The following is a 13,688-nucleotide window of genomic DNA, read 5'->3' on the forward strand; positions in this document are numbered from 1 at the left end:
TAAACAATTATTCCATAATAAATACTATATCTAAACCAAATCCATGGTTAATAGTATATATCCCAACAATCTCCCACTTACTTTTAACCATGACAATTATTAAAATATATTATATCCAAATGCATGGTTAATAGTATATGCCCTAACAATCTCCCACTTAGACGTATAACCATGCATCTACAACTTTCTAGGCATTCTTTTACATGACTATTAAAAATCTTCACCAAATAAGGTTTTGTTAAAGAATCTTGCCAAGTTATTTCTGATGCAATATTTGTCCAGTAGTGCTTTTGGTAACCATCTAGTTTGCTATTAAACTCTTCAGGGATCCTGTTACTCAAACTATCCCAAGAGTGTACACCGAACTATGATTTTCTTTAGCATTCTCCCACTACGACTTAGTACTACTAATATTACCTTCATTATCTTACGACATTGAAATATTAGTGACTTCTTACTGTAGTGTTCACTGTTCAAACATCACTCCCACTCGATAAAGGCATATTATGTCTATTAACGTTCTCCCACTACTTAAATGCAATGGAACATCAATTCTGACTTGTGGGTTTTTGTAACGACCCGATTGGTCGTTTTTCTTTCTAGAACCCCGTTTCCCTAAATAAGACATCCCGTACTTGCTTTTATTGATTTATGACTTGCGGGGATGGTTGGTTTGGGATTTGGAAGAGTTTGGGTTGAAACCGGGACACTTGGTTCCTTAAGGTTGGCTTAAAAGGCCAAGATTGACTTCGGTCAACATTTTGAGTGAACGACCTCTGAATCGAGATTTGAAGGTTCCAACAAGTTCATATGATAATTTCGGACTTGGGCGTATGTCCAGATCGGGTTTTGGATGACCCGGGAGCGTTTAGCGCCTAATAGTGAAAGTTAATTCCTTAAGGATTTTGAAGTTCCTAAATATTTGGTTTGGAGCAGGTTATTGCGTTATCGAGGTCCAAATGAAATTCCGAGACTGGGAATAGTTACGTATTTTTATTTAAGACTTGCACGCAAAATTTGGTATCAATCCGAGTAGTATAAGTGTGTTTCATCGCATTGGATGCGAATTGAAGAAATTGAAGCTCATAAGTTTGATTCAATTGGTTTTAGGGGGTGATTCTTAGATTTACCATTGTTTCGGGCGTTCCGAGGGTTTGAGCAAGTCCGTTTCATGATTTGAAACTTGCCGGTATGTTCGGGCGGGGCCCCGAGCGTTAGTCGGACGAGGCTCGAGTTGAGTAAGGAAATATTGGAAAGAGCTGAAGCTCCAGGTTGCTGTCATAACTGCACCTGCGGTTGGCCAGCCGCAGGTGCGAAACCATAGAAGCGGTCAACCCTTCGCAGGTGCGGCCCTAGAGGAGGAGCTAGGAACCGCAAACGCGGCTCTCTTCTGCAGCGGAACCGCAGAAGCGTCCCCTAGAACGCGTAGCTACTATTATGCTAATTGTCCGGGTAGTTTAGGGCCTGTATCATGCCACACATGTAAATGCTTACGTTCTTGCTTGCTACTGAGATCACTTAGGACATGTTAGGGATTGAAAATAAATATAAACAAATGTACACACTTACTTGAGAACTTGTATGGAATTATTTGACTATAAATGCGCCCTTATGTGCCTTCTTGATAATAATTGCTATTTGTGGATCGGTCCGATCGCCTCGGTAGAAATAGATGCATCTATGGTTTGCGCCATTCGACCCTCTGGCAGTGCACAGTTATTATTATGTTGGACCATGCCGTCCGACCTCGGCATAATTTGCGCATGTTATTTATGTGGAATTCACCCATGATTTACTCTGTTTAAATGCCTTGAAATGTGAGTTAATATATATATATATATATATATATATATATATATATATATATATTTTTGTCACTAATTTTTTTTACATATTTTAGTTCTTTAAGTCCAAAAGAACCACATTTTGGTTCGAACTCAAGCTTTCAACGCTTATAATTACCTCTCAACATTGTAGGGACATTGGACGACAATACATATATGAAATATAGATGCCACTGCTTAATTTTTACCTTTAAAAGATAGTGCAATATTGCTACAGATACACAACTCATAGTAATGACACCATTCTTATTGCCACTGCATCAGTTCTCCAATTCAACCAAATAATGGTTAAAAGTGGTTGGATAAAGTGTTAGGCACTCTTCGAGGTCTACAATTATGGGTCTCGGCAATTCTAAATTATGTGAATTATGTAATTAGGTTAGGTGATCAAATAAACAAAGAAAAACATAGAAGTCGAAGAGTCTTATCATAACACATAATAATCAGTACAAATCTTTAATGATTACAAGTGTAGAACTGTGTTGGTCTACATTAAATGACTAGGTGTAAACAGCAAGCATATAAATAAAGGGAGGGAGTCCTAAGTTTTTTTAGCCTAAAGGATCACCCTGTGCATCATAAATAATACTTGCCAACTCACTTAAAGTAAGGGGTGCTCATAATTAATATTCAGCAGCACAGACTATCATCTCCTGCTACCCAGTTATTATGTTGAAGTTGTTACTTAAAGGCACTCTACAATTCCAAACTGTATCCTATGTGTGTACTACACGTCCTATACCTATGGTCCAGGAGGCTTTGGACCTCTATTTGGGTGGTTCTAGACTTTACCTAGGTTGCTCAAAGTGATAAAACTAATCGCGCATTAAAAACAAGTAGGACTGCCGGGGGGGGGGGGGTTCTTTTCTGTCTTTTTTCTTTGGGAAGATGAGGAGAGGGGGTGGACAGAGGTTTTCTTTTTCAGTTTTTTTTTTCTCGAATTATGACACCTGTTAGATGCTGATTGGCGCGTGCAATAACAATCTTTAAGTAGATGTGGTCAAACACCGAAGTGGTGTGTAATTGACACACCTTTAAAAGTTTTAGTGTGTAATATTATTCCCGCATTTAACAGGTGTGTAAGGGAAATTTGGGCACAAAGTCGATGGATAAAGTATGTATTTTGCCTAAAATAAACTCCACAAAGATCATTGTATGGATTAGGCATTTGTGAATATTTAGTGAAAGTACATGAATGATGTTATTTGTCCATGTCTTTTAATGAAGTGAACAATATGTATTAATTGAGTTAGTTATAATTGTTGGATGACATAATTCTCATGACAACTCAAGAAGAGCTCTAGACAAAACTTTGTCTCGGACTTGAACATTTAACAAGCATGTTTGTATTTACCAACAATATCTATTTATACCTAAAAGGTTCTGAGCCTAATAGACAATTCGTTTTGTTTTCTTTTACTATATGTTTCCCCTTTTTTGCACACCTTTGAGAAGAACTTATTAGCGTTTTCCCTCAAATTCCTAGCTTTAGGCTGGCTGAATACAGTTTTGGGTCACGACTCAAGAATACTACTCTTGCATATCATAAGGAAAAATTGTTACTGAAAAAAGACTATATATTTGAATAGAAAGAAAAACAGTACTACTATGGAAAAATAACACCCAAAAATAACATTTAAAAAAAAGAAGAAAACAAATACTATAAAGACAGAAAACAGTAAAACTTAAAACTATACAGATGAACTGTTTTGCCAATCCTATCCTATACTCTAGACTATCTCCTTTGAGGGCTTTGTTCCATTGTCTCGTGGCTTTGATTCTGCATGGTCATCATCCACGAACTTCTTCCAGTACCAATGCTCTCTCCAAACTTGAGACATCTCTTCAATTGGTATATTCTTTGTTTCCGGCACGTACAAGTAGACAAACACAGTCATTATTAAGACAAACGCCGCAAAGAAGATAAATAGACCAAACTTCATCCCACATAGCATCTTCAAGAATATTTGTGCTACTCCAAATGTGAAAAACATGTTCATGGAGACCGTAACACATTGTGCTGCTGATCGAACTTCCAATGGAGATATCTCACTCGGAACCAACCATCCTAATGGACCCCATGAATACGCAAAGTTAGCCACGAATACACAGATGCAGACAACCACTAAAGCTGCAAACCAAAGTGGCAAATCTGTTGCAGTCCCTGTCGTTCCGAATTTTGCCCCAATAAGAGCTGCCACTGCTGTTTGGAATATACACATGAAGATGCCACCCCAGAAGAAGAGTATTCTCCTGCCAAATTTATCCGTACAAAAGACTGAAATAAAAGTTGCACCCACGTTGACACCGCCGGTGATAGCAGCTGACATAAGCGAAGCGTTACTCTTGAACCCTAATGTTTGGAAANCAAGGAACCTCGGACGGCACCTCAATTGCACGAACTCAGATGGACCTCAAACTCCATCCCCAAAGACCTCCCAACCATTGATTCTCTGTCCAGAAACCTCTCTTTCTCGTCTCTCTATCTCTGTTTTTGATTTCCTTTTCAACCTCAATTTCTTTGTACTGTGATGCAATTACTACTGGAACCAAAGGAATTTGCAGTAAAGAAGGTCTAAGGTTTGATTTCATAAATTGGTTTCTTTGTGCTTTTCGTTCCTTCCCTAATTATTTCATTTTTTCTTTGCCGTTTTCTTAGCTTTTGTTTCTCGTCCTTCTCTTTTTGAGTTGACTCAGAAGATATGAAGGCTGTGTGTATGTGTTGAGACAGCATCTGTGGTTTATTTTCGTTGGATAAGATGAAGCTAGGGGTCTATTGTGTATCCCCAATTCTCACAAACGGCTCCCTTTGATTTTTAGGAGTCTAGGGTCTTATAGGTATAGAGTCTAGGTTTACATTTGTGTATTTTGCCAATTAGTCCCTAGGTCTTTTACGTATTAGGTCCTCATGGTCTTTTTACTTGTTTTAGTTCCAAAGAAGAGTCTATAAGGGTCCCTAAGCTTAATTGACTAATCCGAATTAGGCCAAGAATTGAGCTCTAAAACTCTTAAAATTGTAATACAACACCTTAATTGACTCATTTTAAAATAAGATAAAAATACTACACAATGCCAAAGATAATCCTAATTAATTAAATCAAACATGAAACTATTTTTTGTGTTTTCGAAATTATATAGAGATAAAAACAACGTACTATTTTTGTATTTTTAAAAAAATTATGAAAAAATATTATAAACTAAAAAATATTTTTTTTAGAAATTTTTTCCAATTNTTAAATATTTACATGCTAAAATATAAAAAATCTTGGGGAGGGTCAAAATCCACATGTCTACATGTATCGTGACCTGAGGCAGCATTATTGGTGGTGGCGATTGAAGAAAGACATTGTTGAGTACGTGGCTAGGTGCTTGAATTGCCAGCAGGTTAAGTATGATTACCGCAGGCTAGGTGGCCTACTTCAGTAGATGCCTATACCTGAGTGAAAATGGGAGCGCATTACTATGGACTTCGTAGTTAGGTTGCCACGGACATTGCGGAAGTTTGACGTAGTTTGGGTCATTGTCGATAGATTGACCAAATCGACACACTTCATTCCGGTGGTGACTACTTATACTTCAGAGAGGTTGGCTAAGATCTACATTCGGGAGATAGTTCGATTGCACGGTGTGCCTGTTTCCATTATATCAGACAGAGGCTCTCAGTTAACTTTCCATTTCTGGAGAGCCGTTCAGAGTGAGTTGGGGAACCGTGTGGAGCTCAGCACATCATTTCACCCGCAGACCGACGGGCAGTGGGAGTAGACTGTTCAGATTTTGGAGGACATGCTCAGGGCATATGTGATTGACTTTGGAGGGCAGTGGGATCAGTTCTTGCCTTTGGTGGAGTTTGCTCACAACAACAGTTATCAGTCCAGCATCGAGATGGCTCCATTTGAGGCTTTATACGGTCGACGACGTCGTTCTCCTATCGGGTGGTTCAAGCCTAGTGAGGCTAAGTTGTATGGTGCACACTTAGTCAAAGATGCGCTGGGAAAGGTAAAGTTGATTCAGGAAAGGTTTCACACGGCACAGTCCAGACAGAAGAGTTACGTAGAAGGCGCGTGATGTATCATTCATGGTCGGCGAGAAGGTTCTCTTGAAAGTCTTGCCGATGAAGGATATTATGAGATTCGGGAAGAAGGGCAAGTTGAGCCCAAGGTTTATAGGCCATTCGAGGTGTTGAGGCGAGTTGGGGAGATTGCTTATGAGCTTGCTTTACCTCCCAGCCTATCAGAATTTCATCCAATTTTTCACGTGTCTATGTTTCAAAGGTATCACGCCGACTTGTCTCATGTGTTAGACTTCAGTACTATTCAGCTGGATAAGAGCTTGGGTTACGAGGAGGAGCCAATTGCCATTGTTGATAGACAGGATTGCCAGTTGAGATCCAAGAGCATTTCTGCGGTGAAGGTCCAGTGGAGGGGCCAACCAGTCGAGGAGGCGACTTGGGAGTCCGAGGAGGATATGCGGAGTAGATATCCACACTTATTCAGCACTTCAGGTATGAATCTAAACCCGTTCAAGGACAAACGTTTGTTTAAGAGGTGGAGAATTAATGACCCGACTGGTCGTTTTGCTTTTTAGAACCCCGTTCCCCTAAATAAGACATCCCATACTTGCTTTTACTGATTTATGACTTGCGGGGATGGTTGGTTCGGGATTTGGAAGAGTTTGGGTTGAAATCGGATACTTGGTTCCTTAAGGTTGGCTTAAAAGGCCAAGTTTGACTTCGGTCAACATTTTGAGTGAACGACCTCAGAATCGAGATTTGAAGGTTCCAACGGGTTCGTATGATGATTTCGGACTTGGGCGTATGTCTGGATCGGATTTTGGATGACCCGGGAGCGTTTACGCCTAATATTGAAAGTTGATTCCTTAAGGATTTTGAAGTTCTTAAATGTTTGGTTTTATCGAGGTCCGAACGGAATTTCGAGACCGGAAATAGTTCCGTATTGTCATTTAAGACTTGCACACAAAATTTGGTATCAATCCGAGTAGTATAAGTGTGTTTCATCGCATTGGATGCGAATTGAAGAACTTGAAGTTCATAAGTTTGATTCAATTGGTTTTAGGGGGTGATACTTAGATTAACATTGTTTCAGGCGTTCCGAGGGTTCGAGCGAGTCAGTTTCATGATTTCAAAATTCCAAGTATGTTCGGGTGGGGCCCCAGGGCCCCTGAGCGTCAATCGGACGAGGCTCGAGTTGAGTTAGGAAAATTGGAAAGAGCTGAAGCTCCAGGTTGCTGTCATAACTGCACCTATGGTTGGCCAGCCGCAGGTGCAAGACCGCAAAAACGGCCAACCCTTCGGAGGTGCGGCCTAAGGAGAGGAGCCAAGAACCGCAGATGCGGCTCCTCTTCCGCAGAAGCAAAACCGTAGAAGCGGAACCGCAGAAGCGTCCCCTGGACCGCAGATGCGGTCCCAATCAAGCCGGTCCAGTTCCGCAGATGCGGACCTTCCCTCCCAGAAGCGAGGCTGCAGATGCGGTCCCCTAACCGCAGGTGCGGAAATCGCTGAAGGCAGTGCCTTCATTTAATACGGGAATGTGTCATTTTTGACACATTTCATTCATTGTTTGGACGATTTGGAAGCTTCCAAAGAGGGAATTTCAACCTAGCAATTGTGAGGTAAGCTACTCCTACTAATGTGAGTTTCATACTTGGTTTTTGGGTAGATTAACACCTAAAGATTAGTAAAAATCATGGGATTAGAGTAAAACCTAGGATTTTTATAAAAACAAGATTTTACCACGAAATTTGTTATGGAATGAGGTAAAAATCATATAATCTTGATCCTTCGGTTATGGGTAACAACTTCCCTCGAGAATTTCCGGAATCCGGGCACGTGGGCCCGGGGATGGATTTTAGGAAACTTGTATTTAGGGTTAAGAAATTACTTTAATAATTAGAATATGAACTCTTGAGCTTGTATTGACTAGTTCTTACCCCGTTTGATTAGTTTTGGATCGTTCGGCTCCGATTTGAGGGTTTGAGCGCGTTCTTGATATTGGAAGTAAGCTTTGGAGCAAGGTGAGTCTCCTTTCTAACCTCGTAAGAGGGAAATAAACCCCTAGGTGAATTAAATAAATGTATTTGATTGTCTGTGTGGGCTACGTACGTACGTGGTGACGAGAGTCTGTGCGTAGCTACTACTATGCTAATTGTCTGGGTAGTTTAGTGCCCGTATCATGCCATACTTGTAAATGCTTACGTTCTTGCTTGCTACTGAGATCACTTAGGACATGTTAGGGATTGAAAATAAATATAAACGAATGTACGCACTTACTTGAGAACTTGAATGGAATTATCTGACTATAAATGCACCCTTAAGTGCCTTCTTGATAATAAATTGCTATTTGTGGATCGGGCCGATCGCCTCGGTAGAAATAGATGCATCTATGGTTCGCGCCATTCGACCCTCTGGCAGTGCACAATTATTATTATGTTGGACCCGGCCGTATGACCTCGGCATAATGTGTGCATGTTATTTATGTGGAATTCACCCATGATTTACTCTGTTTAAATGCCTTGAAATGTGAGTTAATATATGATGTGACTGAATCTGATATATATATATTGTTGCTCCTTGTTCTGAGTATGTCATTATATACATGCCATTCATCCTTACATATTATTGATATTGACCTTAGTAAGTGTCAAGTCGACCCCTCGTCACTACTTCTTCGAGATTAGACCGGATACTTGCTGGGTACATGTTGTTTATGTACACATACTACGCTTCTGTACTTAACTGTACAAGATCTGAGGCAGGTGCATCTAGTTACCCCTCTGGTGCGCGTTCCTGATTCCTGGTTAGGATCTCATGGTGAGCTGCCCCTTCTGAGACGTTCAGCAGCATTACCGGAGCTTCTCTTCTTTTATTGTTATTATGTACTGTTTATCCTGTTTCAGGCAGTAGGATAGTGTTATTCTTTTTGTACATTGTAGTAGTTGCCCTAGTACTTGTGACACTAGTTCCTTGCACACACTATAGACTATATTATTTTTTGGGATGTAACCATATTATTACGAACTTGTTAATTAATGACTATTTGAAAAAATGTTGAGATTGTTTTTGGTAAATTAATAAGAACTCATTAGATAAATTAGGGTTGGCTTGCCTGGCAACGGTGCCGGGCGCCATCACGACCTATGATGGAATTTGGGTCGAGACAATTTTGATGTTTTTGAACGTCAATTGCCTTATTTTCTTTAGGACAATGAAATAAAACTCCATTCTTTTTATTGGATATTCAATAAACATGCACCTATGTATTCTTAGTTCCAACTTACATATCTGCTTTCTCTTTCTGCACATATGCAGGACAATCGTATATCTGACCGTGCCACGGACTGAGCTTACATTCAGTCCACAGTTCTATAAATGTCCCAGGTACTAACTTAAAAGGAACTAATTTCATAATGTAATTTACAGTTTCTAGGAAATATTCCAAAAACAAATAAGGCAATCTGAATAACACGTCATTAATCTATCTATGTCAAAAAGAGACTTATTTTTTTTTCTACCACACCACTCTATTATGGAGTTTACGGTGTAGTCAACTGAGATGTAATCCCTAGTTCTGATAAGTAACAAAAGAACTCTTTAGAGAGGTGCTCGCTACTACAATCTAATTGCAGTAACTTAATATATTTTCTTGGTGCTTCTCAGTTTCAAGTCTTAAAAACCTTAAATTGCTTAAATTATTAAAACATACGGTGCATCAAATAAATATATTAATATTTTGTGTAATCATTTATGAATGTCAAAAAACACTCAAAACTATCTCTTACGAGTATGTTCATTTAACCATACAAATCAGAAGGGATTTATTCTAGCTTATCACTAGCTTTATTTCCTTTTGAAGGGAAACATCCTTTAGTCAAATTTCCTTCCAATCAGGATTCACAAGTTGGTAGTGCCTCTACTTTCAATGAACATTAAGGTCCATCCTTGACCAACTTGAAATCCTATCCAGATTAATATGACTTAGACAAAAAGTGCACAGATAAGTTTTACTCAATTTCGAAGAACATATTCTCTTATGAGGTAGACTAATATTGTTCTATTTAGGAGAGACATTAATATACAATAACAAGGTCATGTATTCATGTACCACAAGAGATAAAATGTTAATCAATCTCAATAACTTAAGAGTTATTCAAAAAATAAAATAATTATCCATCTCTTATTTTGCCCAGAAACCGGAATTAAATTTCTTCTAACTAAAAGTACATATATTGCATCCTTTCAATTAATGTCTTATCACTAAAAGAAATTTTAACAAGTAATACGACAAATTGCATAAAGTCATTGTGGAGTTGAGATAAAAATATTAAATAGATCATAATAAGTCAAAACACTGAATAGTAAAATTCAAACCGCATTCAATATTTATATACATACATGCATCTCGAATAATAAATTTCGATGGGAAAAGAATCATTCATGCGAAGTATATTATATAATGCAAGAATTACACAATCCAAAAATAAATAGAACCAACTCATATGGAGAGTATACTATTATTTTCAGTCAATTGTATAAAATATTTTAATACAAAAATTTTAAACACACTACACATATATGTAAGCATCTTGCATAGTAATTTCAATGGGAAAAGAAATACTCATGCAACATACATATGTAATGCCAGATTATTCACTCCAATAATTAAAACAGACCCAACTCAGATAGAGAGCATACTGTTAATTTAAGTCAAGTGAACATCATAATTAATAGCTCTAGTTCCATTGATCCAACATGTACACTCAGATGGAGTAAGTACACGATATCAATTACTAGTATTTCACCAAGTGAACTTACAATAAATTTATCCGTGTCACGACCCCGGTTCGCCCTCCGTGAACCATCATGATGGCACCTAGTCTCTACGACTAGGTAAGCCTAACAAATGCGGAAAAATAAACGAAACTTGCGGAAGAAATAATCAAAACCAAAATAACTGAATGGAAACAATAGTTATAATGCCGCTTGGCATATACAACGCAACATTCTCAAACCAAGTACACTATCCCAAAACCCGAAAACTCACGGGAAGACAAGCCTTTGGAATATCTAACAGTCTAACTCCAGAATATCTAACAAGAAAGAAAATACAGAAGGGCAACGTTTAACAGCTAGAATAGAAAGGGACTCCTCGGTCTGCGGACGCGGAAGATGTACCTCAAAGTCTCTAGAGCAGATGCCTCCCTCAAGGATGGTAGGCCTGAGTAGCGGTACCTGGATTTGCACATGAAAAACATGCGCAGAAAGGGCATGAATACACCACATCGGTACTCAGTAAGTGCCAAGCCTAACCTCAGTAGGCTAGGGCCCTACTGAGGTTAAATAAAGGATATAATTTGACAGTATAGAACAGAAAGCAGTATAAGTATGTACAACAGCAAAGGTAACACAGATATTGAGAACAACAACAACTACACGGGAACAATGTAAACACCGAAGGAGAATACAACTCAAACTCCAATAATATCAACCGGGGATCTTACAGGATACCGTCTGAAGTCCCAAATACACATATCCAATAAGTCTCTCGGGATACCATCCCTTAATCCAGCTCATTGTATACGGGAATCTACCGAAAACCCGTTCCGTAGTCCCAAATATAAATACCCAGTACTGGGGGAATCTACCGGGTGCATTCCCGTAGTTCCATATAACTGTGCAGGGGGATCTACCGGAATCCCACATCCGTAGTCCGAAATGTAAACAGACAAGGGGGGAGCTACCGGAATCCCACATCCATAGTCCCAATGTAAATACACAACAACAACAGGAGAAATGCTCAGAAAATATCTAACTTCATATTAAGGCAAACAAATAGTCTAGCCTAGCATGCTGCACAGACAGCAGGTAAAGCAGTTAAACAAATAAAGCAATTTAATCACTTAGGCATGCTTTTACTAAGCTAACACATGCTTAAATAGTACAAGAACTAAACAGGAAAGTAAACATACTAGTAGTACTTAATGAAAGCCGGATTTCCAACAATTAGCACAAGTACGCACTCGTCCCTTTACGTACAAGGCATTTTAATTATCAAATATACCAAATCCTAAGGGAATAGTCTCCCACACAAGGTTAGGCAAGCCACTTACCTCGAACAAGCTCAAATCAACCCGAAACCACGCTCTTGCCACGAGTACTCGACTCCAAATGACCCAAATCTATTCAATTCAATTGCATATTGTAAATAACACTTCAAGTAACTGATTCTACAATTAAATTCTAAGCTAATACGTGAAATTAGGTAAAATGACCAAAACGCCCTCAGGCCCACGTCTCGGAATCGGGTAAAATTTATATTTCTAGAATCCTCACACTCTCACGAGTCTAACCATATAAAAATTATCCAAATCTAATGTCAATTCCCCAATCAAAACTCAATTTCTTGGCCTAAGAACTTTCCCCCAATTTTCATACAAATCCCGAAAATAAATGATGAATTCTTGTTTAGATTAATGTGTTATAAGCAAAAAGGACTTTAGAATCGTTACCCAATCGATACCTCTGAAAATCCTTCAAAATCTCGCTCAAATTCAAGCTCCCAAGCTTAAGTTTTGAATAAAAATGGCTAACCCTAGATTTTGAAATCTTATATTCTGCCCAGGTATTCCTTCTTCGCGAACGCGGTCAAAGCCTTGCGTTCGCGAAGCACAAAATTAACTTTGACCAAAAACCTCTTACGCGAACACGACAAGGCCCTCCCGAACATGATGCTTTACCCAGACGAACCTTCGCGAACGTGTTCCGTCCATCGCGAACGCGATGAGTTAATTCTACTGAAGCCCAGCCTCTCGATTCCTTCTATGCGAACGCGATGCACCAAATCCTTAGCCCTTCGCAAACGCGGAGCTCCCATCGCGAATGCGAAGGCTTAACCTTTGCCTTCCTCAACTGACTCTTTGCGAACGCGAGAGTCCACTCGTGAATGCGAAGGGTAAAATTCCTCTGCAACAGCTGAACAAAATCTGCAACTTTTTTACAACTTAAAATGATCCGTTGAGCATCCGAAACACACCCGAGGCCCCCGGGACCTCAACCAAAGGAATCAACATATCCTAAAGCCTTATTCAAACTTGTACCAATCTTCAAAACACCTCAAACGACATCAAATCAACCAAAACACATCGGATTCAAGCCTAAGTTTCCAAAATCTTCCGAATTCCGCTTTTGATCAAAAACCCAATCAAACCGCATCCGAATGACCTGAAATTTTGCACACACATCCCAAATGACATAACGCAACTACTGTAACTCTCGGAATTCCATTCTGACCCTCGTATCAAAATCTCACTATCGAACCAGAAACTTCAAAAATTCAACTTTCGGCATTTCAAGCCTAAATTAGCTACGGACCTCCAAAACTCAATCCAAACACGCCCCTAAGCCCAAAATCACCTAACGGAGCTAACGGAACCATTAGATTTCCATTCCGAGGCCGTCTTCACACTGTTCTGACTACGGTCAACTTTCCAACACTTAAACTCTCACTTAAGGACTAAGTGTCCCAAAACTCTCCGAAACTTAAAACCGAACATCCCGACAAACCAAAATAGCAGAAATAAACACGTGGAAAGCAGTTAATAGGGGATCGGGGCGTTAATTTTTAAGACGACCTGCCGGGTCGTCACATCCTCCTACATTTAAACATTCGTTCGTCCTCGAACGAGCATAGAGACATACCTGAAGTGGTGAAAAGATGAGGGTAACGGCTGCGCATATCCTGCTCGGTCTCCTAGGTCGCCTCCTCGACCGGCTGACCCCGCCAGTGAACCTTCACTGATACAATGTTCTTTGACCTTAGATTTCTAACCTGC

General features: G+C 39.4%; 1 protein-coding gene across 1 annotated transcript; it reads right to left on the reverse strand.

Annotated features, from left to right (window-relative positions):
* Positions 1 to 3,512: 3,512 nt before the first annotated feature.
* Positions 3,513 to 12,730, reverse strand: LOC109240030 (sugar transport protein 12-like). The gene is made up of 5 exons (XM_019406651.1): positions 12,594 to 12,730; positions 11,032 to 11,088; positions 10,901 to 10,946; positions 4,288 to 4,370; positions 3,513 to 4,232 (listed from the first exon to the last, which is right to left on the reverse strand). Exons 1-5 carry the CDS (start codon positions 12,728 to 12,730, stop codon positions 3,575 to 3,577), a joined length of 981 nt encoding a protein of 326 aa, XP_019262196.1. The 3' UTR covers positions 3,513 to 3,574.
* Positions 12,731 to 13,688: the final 958 nt, after the last annotated feature.

This window comes from Nicotiana attenuata, unplaced genomic scaffold (genome assembly GCF_001879085.1).
Source record: "Nicotiana attenuata strain UT unplaced genomic scaffold, NIATTr2, whole genome shotgun sequence".
NCBI classification, from domain to species: Eukaryota; Viridiplantae; Streptophyta; class Magnoliopsida; order Solanales; family Solanaceae; genus Nicotiana; species Nicotiana attenuata.